The sequence below is a fragment of the Sinohyriopsis cumingii genome, chromosome 5 (assembly GCF_028554795.1).
Source record: "Sinohyriopsis cumingii isolate HCF-2022 chromosome 5, ASM2855479v2, whole genome shotgun sequence".
Classification (NCBI taxonomy): Eukaryota; Metazoa; Mollusca; class Bivalvia; order Unionida; family Unionidae; genus Sinohyriopsis; species Sinohyriopsis cumingii.
In genome coordinates, this window is record NC_142965.1 from 139,531,299 (window position 1) to 139,551,872 (window position 20,574).

General features: G+C 34.8%; 1 protein-coding gene across 2 annotated transcripts in view; it reads right to left on the minus strand.

Moving 5' to 3' along the window:
- Positions 1-1,518: 1,518 nt before the first annotated feature.
- Positions 1,519-20,574, minus strand: part of LOC149800361 (uncharacterized) — a 112,532-nt gene continuing 93,476 nt past the window's right edge. Inside the window, exons 3-7 of one of the 2 annotated variants that reach the window (XR_016421367.1) lie at positions 16,856-16,936; positions 8,052-8,138; positions 7,639-7,754; positions 4,559-6,992; positions 1,519-4,216 (exon numbers count right to left, since the gene is read on the minus strand). Coding sequence is in view for 1 of the 2 variants with exons in the window: in XM_089959990.1 (XP_089816116.1) it covers positions 6,789-6,992; positions 7,639-7,754; positions 8,052-8,138; positions 16,856-16,936 (488 nt within the window). In the remaining variant the exon portion in view is untranslated. Of the gene's footprint in view, positions 6,993-7,638; positions 7,755-8,051; positions 8,139-16,855; positions 16,937-20,574 lie in introns of both variants that reach the window. The other variant, XM_089959990.1, reaches the window with a different exon arrangement.

A 20,574-nucleotide genomic window follows, 5' to 3' on the forward strand; every position in this document is an offset into this window, starting at 1 on the left:
CGGAATCGTGGTATCTTCCATGCAATAAAATCACTACCCGCTTACGATATTTAATTTATAAACATGACAGTCGGATTAAAATCTGTAGAGAATTACATACGTAAAAGGAAAATTTTGATTTCTAGTCTCCTTTAAGTACATGTTTTGTATTTAATAGCTTCAAATATACCCTGCTAATCCCTTCAGTACACGTTTTGTATTTAATAGCTTCAAATATACCCTGCTAATCCCTTTAGTACACGTTTTGTATGATTTACTTACTGGAGAATAATGTTGAAATTTCAATTATACACAATTCGGATCACAAACCACAATGGCCATCATACTTATTGGTCTATTCGTAATCAGTCAGTTGTTAGCAAGACGTTTAGAACTTTAAGGTATTTATAGAACAGCTAAATCAGATACATTAAAGGCTGATTGGTGATCACATGAAAGCCTTTCTACCCACGAAGGTCTTAGTTGCAATTCATACTAATTGGTGTGGAATGTCATGGAAATGTTTTGCATAGGGAAATATGCACATTCATCCTGTTTGCAAATGAAGCTTTCTACGTTTTGTGTGGAATAGTTTCATCTATGAAGGTCGAAATTATATTTTACAGTAATGAATTTGTGTGAAATTTAACTTTTGTCTTGTGTGTTTTCTTTGTTTGGAATTTGGCATTCTCTGCTTATTATTTTTTTTTTTTTTTTTTTTTTCCTTAGGTCGTACTTCATGTATAAAACTGGAAACCAAAGTGTTTCCAATGGACAACTGTGCAAATGATATATGTTGTTAAGGGAGCATGCTATCAAGAGAAGAGCATTTACCGTAAGGTGTTGTCTAGTTTCTTTTACGAAAGCTAAAGAAGCTTGACAACCACACCAATTGCAACGGGCTTCCATAGTTACTGGTACTAATCCACATGGATGTTAACGATTTTTGATAAACATATAAACCAGCTGCAGGTCCATGTTAGTAGCAAATATAAATGTACATTTTTATACAGTTTCCTGTAATTATGACATGTGATATATATATATATATATATATATATATATATATAATATGCTCAGATTATATTATCACGCCTGATGTCATTCACGTTACGAAAAAGTCGACTCGGCTCATCTAAGGCCGCTGACCCTATTTCATATTACACGTTTGATCTAACAGAAAATCAGATCATCGAACAATGGTTTTCTATAAAATCTGAGAGTAATACGCCCGATAACTGCATTGAGTTTTGGGCAAGAAAAGTATATATCTAGGCAAAAAACTCAAGCATTGATATTCCAGTATGCGCCGATTCATTTAAAACTTTTTAGGAGACATTTGAGCGTTATGTTTAACAACAGCAACTTCCTCAAATACACGAGCCTATACAAATCATTTTGTTTTTCGTACATACTTTTAAATATATACATGCAGCCATCGATCTATCAATACATACAAAGGGTCAATTATGTCATTCAGTTATGCGTTCTTCATTCCACTTTTACTGTGGTAAAAAAGATAAAGAGGCGGACACAATATGACGAGCTGTTAGCGTTTTATTTCAAGAAAGAAAAAACAAACATTTTATGCATCTGACAAAAATAAGTTTTGTGAATGCTATTCTACCAGAAGTTCAGAATTTCATGAAATAATCAAACAAATGAATCGTTGAAAAGAAATTTAGAGTATGTGAAATATGAAATTTAATAACGTTAAAGAAATCATAAATGAATATCAAATGAATCGTCACTGCTTTTGGGAACCTATTTCGCTTATTAGTTTCTACAGATTTACGTTGAGCACTGTTCTGAACTGCAATTTAAAAAAATGTGATGTTGGAAAGGTATGGATTGTTGGGGAAATTACTTACGAATATACAATAAGAACATGGTTTTGGGTTGTTTTGTTATAGTTTATAATCATTCATTTCAGCCGATTTCAATCGCAGCTTCTTTGGGCGTTTCCGTTTGGGTAAATGCACATCAAGTTTGCGAACGAGACAAACGTCTAAAGAAGCTGTCCAGGCAGGCAACCGGTTTGAATTAATAGCCTTCCAACATAATTGACGCTGCCTGTGTCAACAGGGGGAGAGGGCAGGTGTTATTGGAAATATTTTATTTCGTCAAATCTGCACTTATGTAGTGATACGCTTTAGCTAGGATATAAGTTCAGTAGCTGTAAACAACAGTCCAGCAGCCTCACAATGTCAGACTATCCCATCAGACAATTTCTCCGATGGTTTTTAGGAAATATTATGAGGGGAGGGCTGTAGTGATTGTGGGCTGCCTGTTCTAGTTCATTCAAGAAACCCAAATTTTATATAAACCTAAATAAGCACGAATTCTCATTTCGAGACCCCTTTGCTCCCCATCATCGTTTCTCATTTTGAGACCCCTTTGCTCCCCATCATCGTTTCTGAGCAAGTAGGTCTAAACTAATGTTTTCGTTTTATGAATATTAATTTATTTTCCGCCCTGATTTGTTTCATTGAGAATATGCGGGTATTTTTATGACACTTGATAATCCCCTCTAGTTCGAGATTCAATTTCTGGCTTTTGAATGCCATATTTAAAGGACATTAATGGCATTTGTATCAACTAATGTAGCTAGAACCGAATGATACTGTTCCCCCACTCACCCCTACTCACACCGAGTCCATTTTTAAAAAACCAAAACACGTTTTAAACTTAGATTGCCTGTTTCTGTATTGACACCCAACTTTGAACGATACTTGTTTTCAGTTTGTACAAGCTGTCGAACATTATTGCAAGCTTAAGGTGTGCCTGTTCGATAAAACTTTGAAGTCTCTGAATTTATTAAAAGAGATAAAAGAAACACAAAGTTATCAAGAAATTCGTAAATACGGAAAATAATTCACAAACTTCAAGTTCCGCCACAAATCAACAGAGTCGATGAAAATTCGCCAATTTGTCGAAAATCGACTTATTGGAATATATTGAAGATGACAATTGAGATCTATGACACAAAATATAATGCAACGCTTTGACATAAAAGTAATGATTTACTGTTAAATGTATAATAAGTACCGTAGGTAAGTATATCGTCGATAACCGCAGAAAAACAGTTCTCGGTAATATGACTGACCACGTCTATGGATATTTCCGCATTATATGGATTTGTTTGTTATTGTTGTCGATATGTGAACGGAAAAATTACTTATTGTTTTTTCTTCTCATGATTACAATTACGTTGTTAACCTAGTCATTCCTGTTGCTTTTGATGTTTTTATTAAACTGCTTTTTTATTCAAATTGTCTCTGGTAATTAAAATTATTCAAGTTGATGGGTGAATTACGCTAAAATGCTGTGAAATTTATAGGTAATCTGCTACTTTTTCAGTATCGACTCATTCTTTTGTTTAATTTTCCGTGTGATCTTCATACGGACATTGCAGTCTTTAAGTTTGTATCTATTATTATTCTTAGCTAACAATAACTAACATTGAATTTTTAAAAACAAACTCTGATTGCAGCAGAAAAAAAGGATCTCTATTTCACATCATTGTGAGACATAACAATCATATATTGCACCTATGCCCGGCAGTAATTATCAATAACAGACAATTCAATTTGCGACTGAATCATTGAAACTAAATGAAAAACTAATTCATTGCAGAATAAAGGATATTTTGAAGTATTTTACGCAGCATGGGTTTGGCAGGATAATATCGCTCAGTGATTGCATCGGAATGACAGCAGATAATGTCTACCCTATGTTGACGGATTCTAAACATAAGAAAACAAGAAAAGCAAGCCTCCCCATCTTACAGCAACAACAAATCACATACGAGTCACAAATTTATGGTGTGACCAAAGGAGGTGGTAAAATTCTATTTTAGAACTTAATTTGGTGTTAAGACGCAATACAGCTTATGCCTTTAGTGTTTGGTTTAAAGACTCAATACAGCTTATGCATTACGTTAGATTTTGGAGTTACGACTCAATACAGTTCACGTCATACTTTTAATTTTGGTGTTAAAGTTTACGCCTTACTTTAGAGTTTGGTGTTACGACTCAATAAAGCTTCTACCTTACTTTAGATTTTGGTGTTAAAGTTTCTGCCTTCGATTTTTTGACGTTAAGACTTAATACAGCTTACACCATTCCTTAGATTTTGGTGTTAAGACTCAATAAAGCTTATGCCTTATTTCATATGTGGGTGTTAAAGTTTCCATCTTATTTTAGATTTTGGTGTTAAGACTCAATAAAGCATATACCTTGCTTCAGATTTTGGTGTTAAAGTTTCTGCCTTCGATTTTGACGTTAAGACTTAATACAGCTTACGCCATTCCTTAGATTTTGGTGTTAAGACTCAATAAAGCTTATGCCTTACTTCATATGTGGGTGTTAAAGTTTCCATCTTATTTTAGATTTTGGTGTTAAGACTCAATAAAGCTTTTGCCTTACTTCAGATTTGGACGTTAACGTTTCCGCCTGGTGTTAAGACTCAATAAAGCATATACCTTGCTTCAGATTTTGGTGTTAAAGTTTCCGCCTTGCTTTAGATTTTGGTGTTAAAGTTTCCGCCTTGCTTTAGATTTTGGTGTTAAAGTTTCCGCCTTGCTTCAGATTTTGGTGTTAAAGTTTCCGCCTTGCTTTAGATTTTGGTGTTAAAACTCAATAAAGCTTACTCCTTACTTTAGATTTTGGTGTTAAGACTTCATACAGTTTCCACCTAACGTTGGATTCCGACGAGAACAATAATCTTGAGACACTTTTTATATGTAGAAAACTGATATTCTAAATAGTTAATTCATATTAAGCCTTTAAAAGAAGCGAAAATTTTTTTCCCATTATTTCTTTTCTGACGAAGTTATTTGCTAGTACTTATCAAATTTAATCAGAAATTAAATCTGGACATAGTTGGTGTAACCATGGAAAACCTTCTTGAAATGTCGCATTAAGGAAAATGGCGATGGGAAGTCATGTTAATCTTCAAGAACACTATATTTCGTAAATCGCATTCAGCTGTGTTCTTTTTTAATAACATAATCACAAAAGGTACATATTTCCTGTACCGATACAATCAAAACTGTACACCCAAAGAGGATGTGCGCGCTCGTGTGTGTGGTGTGGTGTGTGTGTGTGTGTGTTCGTATGGGTTAACGCGCTGTTGCGCGAGAGCTAGGCAATAGTTAAGCATATTGGAAGAATCATAATTGCTTTCCATGACTTTTAAATATGGACTCTAGACTTGATTCCGTTAGGTCGCATTATTCGGTGAACTCGGATCTTATCATTCATCTTGCCTTAAAATTATCCAGTTATAACATTATAGATTTCTTTCACAATTGATCAGAATATTGGGAAATTACTTTGTACTTTAAATGTGCGATGCATTTTTTAATGCTTAAACAAAAAGAAAGTACACCAGAAGGATTTTAATTCATCAGCAAAATTAAATGACCTCAAAAAAAAGTCGATACTGAGCAATCACCTCTTCCAACGAATGAGCGAATCCAAACTGGTTCTAACTGGTTGAAAGCAACTGATGACGAAATTGTGAAATGTTGCATCACATGCAGATTATCCTGTATGCTTAACGCAGCCAAACGTTTCATTATGTTGCCAAGTTTGTACTGTATCTGTAAAGGACGTTTGTCATGTGTTAGATTTCAACACGCACATGCACAGTAAAGAAATTGTCAACTTTATGACCAAACAGTTCCAGATTTGAACATACGTCTACACATTGTAAAATCTGAAGATATATGACTAAACAGCGGCGGGTTTCAGCACATGCATACACGGTGTAAATTTGGATATATGACCAAAGATCGGCGGGTTTCAACACGTGTATACACGGTGTAAAATTTGATATATGACCAAACAGAAGCGGGTTTCGACACGTGTATACACCGTGTAAAATTTAGATTTATGACCAAATAGATCCCGAAAAAGAATCATCACCGGACTAATTTTTGTGTAGTCTTGGATTTGGAAACTATCATTTTCGATCAGTCAGTGCTTTTCACTTAATATTTTACCAGACTCTTCTTATTATGTTTTTGGGAAAGTTAATTTTTAAAACATTACGATATATGTTTTTTCTGTATGCAAAAGAGTAGTGTGCAAATTTCATAAATACATTTGTGATATCATAATGTTTCTGTCTTCAAATTCAGATCCTTTCCCTACAAATGTATAACTTTCGCTATACAAATCTATCATGTCATCACTGCCTAAAGGCGACGCAAACCCAAAATAAAGGAAATATTATTTACTGCTCTCCCAAGCGAGTCTTTAAAAAACAGTTGATTGCGTCAATTTGACCGCAACTGTCTCAGTACAATGTATTCAAGAAGTAATCTGTGATCAAAATACAGGTATTGAAATTTTAGGTAGACTTTTATTTCCTTGTTTAAATCATTTTTACTGAAATATAGCTACATGTGTGCTTTTTTAAAAATGTTTCTCAAATGAAATCTTGACATCCTTGGTTCATTAACAGGACACATTGTACCGTATAAATGACCATTTCCGATTTGTCTAAATTGACTACACTGAATACAATTTAAAACAGAAATACGAAAATATTCATATAACATTAACATATACATTAAACATAGCAAATTTAATTTCAGATTTGAACTTTTTCATGAAATCCCCGGATGGAAGCTTCATTAACACATGCACAAGCCATAAGTTTTAAGCTTTCTATATCCAGGGCTTTCAGAGACAATAGAGCTTTGGTGGACAAACGGAATTTCATTGGTATATATTTGTCCAATTAAAAAACATTTGACAAATGTGGACCAATATGATTCCACAGGATACGCTCACGTCAGCCTACAATAAACCGTAGATATAGTCTTGGATACACGGAGCGGTACAAATGCCGTGAACATATATCTCGTAGAAATGGTTTTCTTTCATGAGGCTCAAGAAGAGAAGGCCATCCTTGAGACAGCTCTCGTCATTTCCACAAGCTTGTATAATCTCCCCTTCGTAACCCTTGTCACAGCCGGATTCAGTAAGGCCTATGGTTTGACCCTGTATAATAATAATAATAATAATAATAATAAAATTTGATTCCTGTCGTTGATATAATTGAAATTGATGTGGTTCATTTTACAGACGCATAATCGGAAAAAGGCAAATTAACAATAAGACATGTTGCTTTAATTTTAAACATATCATTTTATAAACTTCATCATGGGTAACTTGCTTAAATTCAAAAATCGTATCCATGTTACTATCTACGTGAAAGCCGTGATACTTAGATAGATTAAAAGGAACATTCCTACCAACGTGTAATGCCACATTTAAAATCAGTTATAAAGTTTAGTAATAGAATACTGTGTACATTATCCACACCCCACTTCCCTTTTCTGTAAAAATGTTTGGGCCATGTTAAAACGATATAATGCATCTTATCAATAGACAATGCAGGTTCGCCTCACATGAATAATAAAAACAGATTATGTAGCAATTACCAACAATGTAATATTAGCAATACTAATAATCAGTAATCTACTGCATTCTTGATTATCACATTATAAAATAAGATATTTTTATTGTTATGGTTTTAATTATCAAACGCAGAACTAATTACAAAGTTGGTTAAATTATTTAATCATATATTAGTAATACATTATTTATTGTGGCGGCTTACATCCGAACTTGGCAAATGACTTACACATGTGTAGCACATTTCGTGGCGATTGCAGAGGATTCTGGCGTCAGCATCGATCGGTAGATGAAGTTTATCAGCAAAGGCACAGTTTGTGGACAGTTTCTCCACAGGGCATGTATCTACAAGACAGAGAAAAACCGGAATGTATTGCGAAATCTCTGAACGAATATGTTGGTAATACGGTAGAGATGATAGAAGACAAAATATAATCTGAACAATACACAAATCCATCCATTGTTACGTGCATCTCTCTTCTTTCGATACATTGTTTTTCAGCAATGACCTTTGATGATCTATTTACATGTTTCCGTTTGCAGGATTGTTTCCTTTTAGAGGAGAGAGAGAGAGAGAGAGAGAGAGAGAGAGAGATGGCAGACAGAAAAAAGCCTCACTCACACAAATTGAAAGATACTCACCACGTCTCTGATAGACTTCTGCAAATTTTGCTATTTCCTCAGGTTGAAGACCTGCAAGCACCCTATTTATCAGTGCTGGACTGTTGTCTAGAGGCAAAAATATAATATTTAAAATCATGAAATATATAAACAAATTTATAAAATAAAAAAGAAACTGATATAATATGTTAGGAAGATTAGAAAAATGAACGTAAAATAAATGCATAAATGCAGTTCCATATACTGTTATTCAAATGTGTATGTGGCAAAATTTCTAAATTTATACCGTAAGAGATTGGAAGCAAAACAAATGTAGGAGAATATGATTTTAATTTTATTGTTTATTTAGAACAATTCTTTTTAACGTTCAGGACATTTTAAAGTAAATAATTCAAAGCAACATACTTTAGAAAAATTTCCAAGGAAAGGTAAGCCATAATAGTTTCTTACAGCTGTTCATAATCTAATAAATCTGGAGTATGCGCAATTATTTATAGTTCTCCATTTTAAGGATTTCTTAGATGTTTGTGATTACTTGTTTGATTAGGGGAAGTCGGTCCTGGGGAAATATTCCTCAGACCGGAATAATTAACCAATTACTAGGAGCAAACGTCACGGGGTGAAGTGCTACTGAGTTTCCATAATGTCATGGTTAACTTTTGGTGAATTTAGGTCAGAGTTGCATGAGTGTCTCTGGAGTTCAGTAGTCCCTATTAAAATCTAGTTGTGTAAATTGATTGTGTGACTCGGTAGGCGCAGTTTATTGTTGCAATGGTGGTAAAAATGGTGCGAAGGTACATGCGAAATGTGACTTAAAATCACGATTTGACTGGCCTAAGGTGGCGTAATAAAAATAGTTCCCGGTATTAGGTGGTTGAGTTGTACAGTATTTAAAGAATGGACACATTGTATTTTCCAGCTTACATCAGTAGTTGCATGGAAGTCTTTGTAATCAGGGAAAACTTATGACTCCTAGGGTTTGACATCGCTCGGTCAAGCAACTTCTTTGATTGTTACAATAATATTTCACGAACACAAGTGTTTTTGAAGCTTTAGCAATTTGGAATCTCGTGCTAAACTGGTAGTAACTCCTTGATTAGACACGTAATTATAAGTAGTATAAAATATCTGCTCGATAATTCCTGATCCCTAAAGAGACAAACCGATCCATCGATAAATGGAAACATTAGTACACGTAAATTATATTTTTAAAAGGCATGAAGAGAAACGAAAGCAATCAATATATTGTGCTTGAATTGTACCAAAAATTACTTTTTTTATTGGCCCAAGTAGGTCATGGATGACTTTGGATAATTGACTAACAAGCCCTTCACAAACTTTAGTCAAGGTACGTGGTCTAAAAATAAAAGCCACAGCGACCTTGACCTTGACCACAAATCAGGATTTTTATTACCCAAAATCCATTCGCAAATTTTGGCGAAGATATATGGTAGAAAACATTTTTTTTTTAAAGCAGAACACATTTTTCATTTTACCAAGCATTTTCATTTTACCTTTGACCTGATGGCCCCAAATCAGCTGCAAGTCAATCACAATGTTTCTTCATTAAGTTATTTGTTAAATTATTATTTTAGAAGAAGGGGAAATGAAACATACAAACTGACAAATACAAAATACACACAAATAGCAAAATCACTGCAATATGTGTGCAGTTTGTAAATACAGCCAACTGTGTATTTCAACCATTCACAATGTTTAGTCCATGTAACATTTTTGTGAGCAAACCATTTGTTTAGTCACAGTGACCTCGCTCTTTGATCTTTTGACCCCAGAATCAAGAAACCTTTATTCTGACCACAATAACAAGCAATCCAATAGTATGGTCTCGTCCTGTGATGCAGAATTGTTTTTACGCGGAAACCATTTTCTTTTCTTAGAGTTACCTCGACCTTTACTTTATGACCCCAAAATGCAATATATTTGCCAAGGTTGTACGCTGTAGATGGTGTAGAACTCTAGTCATTATCCAGAAACGAAACATCGTACAGACGGACGAATAGATAAACGGACTGACTGACTGGCTATGCCACAATATGGCTTAGGTATAAAAAGTCAATTTGGTGAACAATTCTTTCTGGACTGAACTGTTAATTTCCTGTCATGGAAATTGACAGCAATAGCCAAATAATTAAACATATTCCAAGACAGAAGAAAATGAGTCCCCTGGTGGCCAAGATGTATAAAACGTTCTCGTTTACTGATCACTGACATCTCACCTTTTTTCGCGTAGGTTCGAGTCTTAGCTCGGCCAGCGTGTGTATGTGAGATAGCGCGGGTCGGTGGTTTTCCAGGATACTTTATCTACCAAAATACACTGGCCGCCATGTATGGGATAACATGTGCTGAAAAATGGCGTTAAACCCACAGACACAAACCACAGAGGAAACTCGGGGTATTTTAGGTACGTCTGTTTCCAGCAAAAATATATGTATCGTTTCCGGTACAACTTTTAAGCCAAATGATATGTACGCATTTTACTTGTTTTATTAAGTCAAGTAGGCGAAAATTACCCCAAATATTTGTATATTTTTTTCAGACCGACCAGTGGCGTACTAAAAGTCAAATTGCGCCCGGTGCGCCTGCACTTTAAACTTTATCAGCTGTTTTGGCGCCCAAAGACCTCTGGCGCCAGGGGCAACTGCCCAGTAAGCTTCTCCACCTCCTCCCCACCCTCTTAGTATGGTGAAAATGGTATTTGGTAATAAAACCATACATATTTGAGATCCGAATCGCAAGCCATGAAATAAGTACAATTATTACTCTTGTTTGGGCCGGTTACATGTTCGATGTGTGAGGATTTAAAAACATCGGAATCGCACGTGAAGTTTGAGTAAAGGTTTTCAATATTAGAAGCTGAGTTTGTTCTAAATATTTGGTAAATAATTTATTGACTTTTTTAGTTGCGGTCCGCGGAGGTTTTATATGCAAGGCCTCAAATTCTTGCGTTGTGTTCTGCAAATGTCCACACAACTAACCGTTTGTGATATCCATGAACAATTTTGCATGTTCTAACTTTGTGAAAGAAAGAGACCATCTCCGATTATTATGTCTGAGTCAAATTTCTTAACGTAACAGAGAATGTAGTAAATAGTACGTAAAAGTAACATCATGAAAATCTTTCATTATTAGTATCACAACCTTTTTCCATTTTATTTAATTTATTTTATTGCTGTTGACAAGACTCTTGGTTCCAGTGCCATACGTTATATCATTTCAAATGCGAAAAATAAACACATTTATTGCATTTTACAAGACTCTACTAGAAGATTAAAAGAAGAAAAAAATGGTGGATAGAAAATTTTGTAAAGACATTTTCAAAGTTAATAACATAATGCATTTCTGGACATAAACAACTTGAAGAATTTGTAACTGTAGTCGAGAATGAATTAAAAGAATAACGTTGAGGATGACAGCGACAACAGAGAATTTCAGTACCTAAATGTTGTCTTTTTTTGCCCCCCCCCCCCATTATTTGCATTTGGCATTTCCGCTGGGATTTTTTTTTTAATTTCTGTTTTAACCCTAGCAAAAGATTGTCATTGGGAAAAAACAAAGACTAACTAGAGAATTTTTTTATATCAGTACAAATCATGTGTACATTTGTAATCACCAAAAAAGTGAGTACGGTTGGTTCAAACGTGGATAGAATGCAAATGCCATCACTGTATTGCAAAAGGCTGAAAGACTGGATTTCGTTTTAACTAAATGATATGGTGACCTAAAGAATAGGAAAGTGTGACAATGTTCACTTTAAAAAATGGACATCGCAGCGACAAAATCTTGGATTTCACTTGACTTTAATAACTATCATTATCCTCAAATAGGTACTTCATAGCTCAGGGTAAACCATAAAAGTCACTTGCAAAAACAAATATGATAAGAACGAAGAGGCAGCACGACGATTGCATTAGTCAACATGTATTTGCGTGAACATTTAAAAACATTCAGCATTAGGCAAGCTTTGGAAACTTACTTAAAGAGATTGCTCGTATGTAACTGGTGACATTTTTATTACGTATTTTTATGGATTTGCCCCACGACCTTGATTTTCCAGTGGCAATATAGTAAAGCGATAACTTGATAATTGACTTCCAGGATCACCTCTTTGATCTGCATGTCTGCTATTCGACTTGCTGGAGATGGCCATTAAAGGAAGTCTTAGATTCAGTTCACCAATTACACCTTTCACAAAAGCGCTTGATACGCTGCTTTCTTATAGACCTATAATCAGAAATTCTCCAACGGGAGCAAATTGTATGGTTTCTTTTGTTTTGTCACTCTATTTCTAGATTGCATTGTTGCCTGAATTAGATCCTAGCAGTTCATTCCACGGTAGGAGTTGCCAATTAACAGTGTCTCGATCGGAAAGTCTGACGAATTCGTCTGTAATTTGCAATAGCAGTTTTGTTTATTGAATAACCTGCGTGGATGTTTGACAAACAGAGGAATCAAGGAAGGATTAACCGACCTGTCTAATTATCAATCTGAATGTGTAGGTCAACAGACGTCTGACGTCATGTGAGTCTGATTGGTTAGCTTTTTGCCTGATTATTGTTATAAGCAGACCCGATATCACACCCATGAGTGCCCAACCGGTTGATTTACAATCTCGGTCTTTAAGTGGTTGGTCGTCGCATGAAAATATTAACCAAATATCATGTTGAATTAATTTCGTTTTGATGTTGAGAACTAACAAAGCAGCCGGTTGAATCAAATTCTTCTGATTGACCCTGGACCCCAAAAGCAGGGCAATTTTTAAAGAAATTATACCTTTTATTGAACAAGGAACCAGATTCAAATTTATATGTACTTATGTTTAAAAAAAACCTAATCCCTATCCTGTACACTGTCCCATTACATGGTACTTACCTTCTTAACCAATCTTATATTATAGTAAACCTTTATTTCAATCTGCTAACTTTGACGGTCCAATATTACTGGGCACACTGATATATTTACATTGTGCAACCCAGTATACCATGTTTAAGGTTGAGTGAATCTTTCTCGTATAAATCTAAGAAGGTAACATTATTTTACTTTAACACATAAACAACAGCTTGAAATTACCAGTATCTGGTCCTTCAAAATTTAATAAAGTGGGTGCTCTACCGTCTTTAAATAACACTCATTACACTAGGTTATTAAATTGTGAGATATGGATTTTGGCCGCTACTTTGCGTCATTGCGATATTACAGTTCGCTGCTTGAAAAAAAACAATCTATCAAACTCATCAAACTCTATAAATGAATTTTTGCTTAAACGACACCGTTATTGATGATTGATTAGTCGTGTTATCATTACTGAACAGTATTGCCATGCGTGCAATATGAAACACGTGGACAATGATTTTAATGTGTTTTAGAAGACGGCATGATGAGTGATGTGTATTTGACAAATTAAGAACCAGACTTCAGTTATTGCGTAGTTGTATTTGCATGATAACCAATTACTATTAAGTGGACTTTGAGCCTGTTCGTAATCAGTTCCCCAGTTTAAAAATGTGGGAGTGACGTTTTCACATTTGTTATGACGAATAATAAATCAAATGGAAGTTTCCATATTGGACCTGACGAAAATACATCCATTTAATAAGAAATATTTGGTTGATCATATGCAGAGTGTTAGACAGGTCTGTGTGTGTGTGTGTGTGTGTGTGTGTGTGTGTGTGTGTGTGTGTGAATCCCATACCTGCAATGTAATGTAATTCCATTTAATTATTTGGGTGACACAATATTCATTGCTTATGCCGATAATATAAGTCATATAGTAATACATTGTAACAAATTTGGAGTATGCGCATTTGTTTATAGCGATCCGTTTTAATGATTTCCTTGATGTTTGTGATTACCTGTTTAATTATGGGATGTCGGTCCTGGGGAAATATTCCTCAGACCGAAATAATTAACCAGTCACTTGAAGCAAACGTCACGGAGTGAAATGTTAATGAGTTTCCATGAGGTCATGGTTAACGTTTAGTGAATTTATGTCAGAGCCGCATGAGTGTCCCCAGAGTTGAATTGTCCCTATTAAAATCTAGTTGTGTACATTGATTGTGTGACTCCAGGTGCAGTATCTATGATTGGAGACTGGTGAATTACAAAATGGAAGAAAAGAGAAGGGACTGTTAAGCCGTTAGCAGGCGCCATTTATTGTTGCCATGGTGGTAAAAGTGATGCAAATTTACAGGCGAAAAGTGGCTTAAAACCATAATTTGACTGGTTGAAGGTGGCGTAGTAAAAAAATAGTTCCCTGTATTACGGTGAGTTGTATAGTTATACGGCGTGAAATGATGACGGTACGTTACGAAGAGTTAATGAAGAATGTCGCGGAATTGAATAAATTCTTTTATTTAGTAAATGCATGTACTCGGGTTTCGTGTGTACAACGAACCCAAGGGTGATTTATGTATATTCTACAAAGATTTCGAAATAGTGATTTCAGTTCATCCAATGTCGCACGTGCGATGTGCTTTCGATGGGAAGAGCCGAATACTTCCATCTCACAGACGATGTATTGAGGCATCGTCTGTGTATAAATACATAATCATAGGTCAAAATCTTTACATTACGGAACGTCTTATCACTGAGCTGTCTACTTGAAGGACTTGTACGTCTTCAGCTATAGAGGTATGTGAGTTATTAATTTCGTGTGTATACGTTATACCTATTGTACTACCACGTTTATTTTTGTATATTTTCTATGTAGCTGCGGCTTACGTAGTATCATGGAAATATTTTCTATTATTGTTTGTGACTTAGCAAGAGCTTTATATTAGCAATATATAAAGTTGCATTTTTAAGAAACGTTTAGTACCATAGGATTCTTTTCGGGCACGGTTAGGTTCACTTCTGAACTTGTGTATTGTTTTGTAATTATTGTGCCGATAATGTAATATGTGTAGTTTACCGTGTATAACGCCATTACGTTCTATCATATATGCCCATGTCATGCATAGTACACGGTGTTAGATGTATTTTTAGCTGACCATAGTGATCAGAGTCGCAGCTTTGTAGCTGACTGGAGTGATCAGAGTTATCGGAGTGATCGGAGTTGACGTGGTACCAGCTGCAGAGCTAATCACAGAAGTTGACCATAGCAGCTGTGAAGCTGAACCATAGCAGGAGTAGAGCTGAGAAAACAGTGTTGCTGGGCGAGAAGCAGGTGATCGGGCGTTGCTAACCGTGACTGATGTGCGCTGATTGCTTGATTGACCAACCTGGAATACTGACTGCTTGATTGATCAGTGTGACTGGTAGCCACGTGTGCTGGTGACGGAGTGTGCAAATCATAACATGTAATCTTGTACCCGGTGGTTTGTAATACCCAGTGTGTTTTTGTTACTGTAAAGATATTATAATTGCAATGCCAGTAGCTGGTAAAGGAAAGTAACATTTCCATTGGTCAGAATGTTACCACGTGATCAAAATGAATTGTGTTTATTTCTGTATGAACTGTAAGGAGAACTACTTTTCTAAGAATACCCACTTCTATAAATAGAGTCACGTGTACAGCATAAGATAAACACTGCCAGTGAAGGCAGACACGAAGTAAGCATTAAAGGAAAAGAACATTCAAACAATTTTTTAAAAAAATTGAATAAATTTGGCTTCCATTGGTTGAAGGACTGGTATTATGATGACCTTATTACGATCAAGCAGGACAATCCCAAGTGCTATAAATAGCTACGTAATAGAAAACCCCAAACATGTATTACTACGTTCAATTAAGATTTCTGTTTTTTTTAATGATGCAAACAAAATATCATAACGAAACTTCAATTACAAGAGTTTAACATTGTTTTTTTTCTGAGTTGATCGTAATATAAACTGTCAGTTGCCGACTCACAGCAAATAACGCCCGAAAAACAACGTTAAACTCTTAATTGTACGTCTGTCCCTTTGTTTTCATCATTTTCACTATTTGAGTGAATACATTTTTACTATACGAGTAAAATACCACAGTTGTACTATTTCAGTAAAACATACTTCTTTCTTTGTGAAATCACTGTGAATCATTAACTCCTTGTTTCTGTACTGTGTAAGTTCATTTATTTGTATTTTCATTATTTGGTTCGTGTGGATTAAGTTAACTGATCCAATATTTGGATATCACACGCACGTATTATTGATAATTCTTTTTTCATTCAAGCCATTCGTCATTAAACATTGTATTTTTATCACCATCAAAGTGTTCCATCGTAAATCCAAAATCCCACCCGGTTATCTTGTTACAAAGAGAAACCATACAGTTGTGCGTTGATAGAAAATTGGGACGTTGCGAGATCTGTGGTCTTGTATTAATTAGACTAACATTTATAGAATAGACACGTTGGACATTCCAGTTTACAACAGTAGTTGTATAAAGGTCTTTGGAATTAGCAGCAACTTAGGATTTCTAGCGGAACCGCGTTCAGGTTTGATATCGCTCGGTCAGGTAACCCATCTGATTGTAATATGTTCTGGTGTAATACGACATGACAGAAAATGTGTTTTTCACATGTGACAAAATTATTGTCAAATAACGGAACTCTATTTTATCAATATAGTAATACAGTCGACATAGAATTGACGAACAAATCCATGCAGATCGATGATGTTTGTCTTAAAATATATAATAAAAGAAAATATACGTCTTTTGAATATATATATAAGGAAATATTTAACTCGTCGCCACGAGTGACAATATAAAATTTCCCTACAAATATATATATATATATATATATATATATATATATATATATATATATATATATATATATATATATATATATATATATATATATATATATATATATATAACTCACTCTCCTGTGCAACGTCATTTCCTTCTGTCTCGACCTCTTCTGGCAACCTTTGATCAGGTATATCTTCTAGCTGTTCGTTTCCTAGAAAAGTTTAACGTGCATATTAATAAGGTCATTATGACTGGTATGTATATTTGATTTAATTATATTTGATTTAATATATATTTATTTCAATTTTTTGTCCCTTTTAATTTTTTAAATTATTTTTCAGTACATTTTTATTGTAATGTCAATTTATTCACTAGAGATTATACTTTTTTTCAGAAAATAGTTTGACATTGACTGTTAGTTGATAAACACCAGGTGTTGATCTAAATCCTGACCTTGTTTCAAAATTTATAGCAACCATTGTAAACAAGTTCTATTTTATTTTAAAATGATTGGTTATTTTCGAGGTCATGGTGGAACTTTGTCTTTAAGATGTTACATTTTTAAAAATATTTTATTTGTTAGAGTAAAATGATTGGTCTTCGTCAGGGTCACACTGGGTTAACGTGATCTGTAACAAGTACTTACTTCTATAACCTTCAAGAAGATAATCACGTGACCCCTTGTTTACGTTTTTGGAAACGATATAATCTCTGTTTTGTAGAATTAATCTCAGTAGAAGCTGGGCTGTTAAACTGTTAGTTGTATGTTGTGCTGTTTGGAGTTATTTCAAATTACTTGGATTCAAAAGGATTAATTCTGTTATTCATCTGGAAAATACGTGTGCTCATGTAATATTGTGGAACAAGAACAGGTTTTATACAAATTTATTCATCTATCAGAAACCGGAGTGATAATTCATGTTTCTACAGGGAACTGTAGACTTCAACAGTACGGATTGCAGCATCTTGGAGTCTTCGTCGGGATTCGAACGTGAAATCAGTAGAACATTTTGTTATTAGGACTACTCAAATTTTATTCTTGGATTTGATTCTATTAAAACGTAAGTTCATATTTTTTCATTTTTATCGAACAACAAAGCTTGTTGTTGTTTTCACCCTTTCTTGTGTTACTGTTTATTCGAGCCTAAACACGTGACATAAGAGAACGTATGTTTACTTTTCCTATTCTTCAGACATGCAGACATGCACAAGCATATACGCGGAGTCTTAGGATCTGTCATTCAAGATGACGTTGTTGATTTTATTTCTTTAAAAAGCTCGGACATTTAGATACACCGAAATTATATTCAAATTTAAGCTAGCTTCCAAACATAACTTAAATCATAGGTAACTTAATGTCTACGATGTTACGATATCTAAAGCACCTTTATACTCATGAATAAGTCGGGTCTAAATGCAAAGAACATCAACTAAAATCTACCGTTGATCAAGGTATACGTTGATTGTTCTAACAACATCGACTAAAATCTACGGTAGATATACGTTGAGTGTTCTAACAACATCGACTAAAATCTACCGTAGATCAGGTATACGTTGATTGTTCTAACAACGGAGACGGTGATCTGGATTCGACTTATTTGCTAGGGAATGTGCAGCAAGCCAACTTTAAAAGTAAACTGCTAAATTATTAAATTAATATCTTCTTTACGCATATGGCTCACATGGAGAGAGAGAGAGAGAGAGAGAGAGAGATTTGAACTTTATGTTTTTATATGTTTGTACTAAATTAAAAACATGAATTTAAAAATTCAGTGAATTTTTAGCTATACAGTAGCAGTACATGTTACTTCAGAAACCATTGCCTTATGAAGAATGTACCGACATAGTTGAAAATATGCACCTTTAAAGGTAAGCCTTCCGATATAACACACTGAACTAATGCTACTAATGACGAAAATTAATGCACTGCTTATTTAAGAATGTTTTGGGTATGTTTACATGTAAGATGTTTAATTTATATTCTTGTGTGTGTGTGTGTGTGTTTAAATCTCTTCTACCTCATAAATATATTAGTGTATATCCGCGTAACAGCTTTGTTGCAAGCTGAGATTTTGTCTGCCAGCGTTTTGCTAATATTAAATTGCATTTATCCTTAGTATGATCGTACCATCGATTGAAAACAAATTGCAAATCCAATTTTCTATGTGATGTGCATGGGGCATAGGCAAATAAGCTCCCTAGGTAAAACACAACCAAAACTTGTGTGTTAAAATAATTATCAATCATTATTCAATCAACCAATAAGCCACATGTATAATATTTTTTCTAGCATCACCATTTCCATCAAAATGAGTGTACGTTAATAAATACTCGGAATTTCAGAAATACATTGTATTAAGCTCATTTCCTTAGAAAAGTATAAAAGTTGAATCTTTACAGAGGGTACTTAGCTGCGAGCAGACATTGATGAACTTGCCGTGTTTTATGTATTCTTTTTTTCCTGAATAGTTTTCCCCGTATACACTTTTGGTCATTTCATTATTGATTTTCCGTCTTTTTGACATGTTTTGCTGGAATGTTGACGTCAAAGAAATGAGAGGTCTTGTTGCTTATTGCTAACTAAATCCAGCTCATCCCATTTCTGTCAGGCGTTGATAGCATCAGGTATTAGATATTCCATTAAATAAGGGTCTCCAGGGTAATCTAATAATCCAAACAGTTACATTGATTTTTGTTTTAACTCGAGAGCATGAATTTTGAATAATATCACACACACACATACACACATGCGCGGGCGCATAAGGATTGAAATAAACTATAATAACGCAGTAAGACAAATATGAATTGTCAACACGTTTTTTTATGACATAACAAATGGTGTCATATAATAATCAAACATGCGTATTAAATGACAAAAACTTTTCTATGTCCTTATCAATCGGATGTTCTTAATTAAGAATCACGCATATCGAGTGCTCTCATACAAACAAGGAGAACAGCCTTTCTGTCGTCAAATCAGCGGTTTTCATATACAAAGCATTAAACATTACGTACATGTCGCTCATAATATTCTTTCATCAGCTGCTTCACAGCCTGCTCCGGTGGCTTAATAGTTAAAGCGTCCGCATCGGGTGCGGGAGGTCGTGGGTTTGATCCCCGGCCGTGTCATACCAAAGACTTATAAAAAAATGGAACTAACAGCGGCCTTGCTTGGCGCTAAGCATTAAGAGGTTAGTGTTAAGACTGGTCGACCTGGTGTCAGGGTAATGTGATTGGGTGGGATATCAAGCTACATGTCTGCGACATGATGCCCCAGTGCTAGACATCACTATAAACTGTCACACTGCAGACATCGTAGCGATATGACTGTCTTGGCTATCCAAGGGTCGTCAAATAATGTATCATGTTACACAGATAATGTAGCGATTTGAATTACGTTGTAACTCGGCATGAATTTTTTAAAAATAAAAATCTCCAATCTATTGTTTTGTTGTTTTTGTTTTCAAACATTAGGTGTGCGTCCGGCACCTGGTGGTTTAGCATTCTTTGTTCTTTTTCTTTCAATATTATAGTGAGATCCCAAGCACTCATGTCCTGTTTACATGACCATCTGGAGTAATATGTTCGAAACAAGATTGCAGTAATTTATGAATGTGAAGTGGCTGGTAAAGTCTCCATATGCTTTGTTTGGCCGCAGAGGAGAGTGTTTCGAGTGATGTAAAGACTGCGTGGATGTTTAAAGTTCCGATTGGCAATTTTAACTGGGATTGTAAATTTTTAACCTAAGTCATATCCTGGGTTAGTGTCGTTAGTATTATTATGGTTATGAGAGAAGGTAGGGACAAAGCTACACCAATAGTGCACCAGAAACATTTTGAGAACCGACAG